Source organism: Aplysia californica, unplaced genomic scaffold (assembly GCF_000002075.1).
Source record: "Aplysia californica isolate F4 #8 unplaced genomic scaffold, AplCal3.0 scaffold00202, whole genome shotgun sequence".
Lineage (NCBI taxonomy): Eukaryota > Metazoa > Mollusca > Gastropoda > Aplysiida > Aplysiidae > Aplysia > Aplysia californica.
In genome coordinates, this window is record NW_004797472.1 from 68,708 (window position 1) to 69,936 (window position 1,229).

A 1,229-nucleotide genomic window follows, 5' to 3' on the forward strand; every position below is an offset into this window, starting at 1 on the left:
ACCCTTGTGTATCCAGTTTCTCATCCAGCGGCTCCGCCACCTACCCCAAAGACCAGGACGAGTACACCGAAGAGCTCTACACCTTCATCCACCAGTTCTACGCCCTCTTCCCCTGGCTACACCAGCGAGCACTCTACCTCGGGGGCCAATCATACGCCGGCAAGTATGTGCCAGCCCTGGCCTACAAACTCCACCAAGACATCGTGGCTGGCTCACATGTTCTCCCGCTGGTGGGCGTGTACGTGGGCGGGGCTTTTTTCGACCCGCCCACAATGCTGGAGAGCTTCTTCAAGCTGCCCTACGCTTTGGGTATCTTGAGCCACAGCGATCTGTGTCATATGACGTCAGCTGTTAGAGACCTGTACCAGGATTACCTCCTCACGGGGTTGGTTAACGAAACTTTTTCTTCCGTTGCAGAAGTGATGTTCCCTCTTCAGATCAGGAGAGGAATCAATCTGTATAACTTTGTGAACCACATGGATCGACTGCGATACGAGAAGGTGGTGAATCACATCATGACGTCCCCGGACATGCGCAGACAGCTGCACGTGGGAACTAGGACGGACTTCCGGTCCATCAACACGGCGCTCCTCGTGTGGTATTTCCTAGACGGCTTCCGGAGCACCAAGCGAGAGCTGGCCGTCCTCATGGACAACTACAAGGTGCTGTTGTTTAACGGGAACTACGACGCTATCGTGAGCGCCGTGATGACGGAAGAGGCGCTGCTGTCCACCCCGTGGTCACTCCAGGCCACTTATAACGGCAGCACGCGCGAGGTGTGGCGGGAAGGGGACACGCTCCTGGGATACTACACCAGGGTGGGTGACCTGTGCAGGGTCATAGTCCACGGGGCGGGTCACAACACGCCGTACGATCGGCCGGACGCCTCCCTCAAGATGATCAAAGCGTTCGTCTTTCAGGGCTGTCTCGGTCCAGATCCTCCCTCCTCCTCCTCTTCTGAATCCAGCACTCCACCCTCCTCCTCCTCCCCCTCCTCCTTCTCTTTTTCTTTGTCCTCTTCTTCCTCTAATTCTTCTTCCTCCTCCTCCCCCTCCTCCTCCTCACCCTCCTCCTCATCAGAACGTATCGCCTCGTCCATTTGTTATGCTGTGTGGTCTGTTGTTTTATTCGGATATTTTCTATTCACCTAAGCCCTGGCGGAAATTGTGTATGTTTGAGTGTGTGTGTGTGTGTGTGTGTGTGTGTGTGTGTGTGTGTGTGTGTGTGTA

The 1,229-nt window shown here is 55.2% G+C and overlaps 1 protein-coding gene across 1 annotated transcript in view; it reads left to right on the forward strand.

Annotated features, from left to right (window-relative positions):
• The window catches only part of LOC101856100 (probable serine carboxypeptidase CPVL), a gene marked incomplete in the record, with an annotated part of 7,568 nt that extends 6,395 nt beyond the window's left edge, over nt 1-1,173 (forward strand). Inside the window, 1 exon segment of the mRNA XM_035969959.1 lies at nt 17-1,173. Within this exon segment, the coding sequence (XP_035825852.1) occupies nt 17-1,151 (1,135 nt within the window).
• Nucleotides 1,174-1,229: the final 56 nt, after the last annotated feature.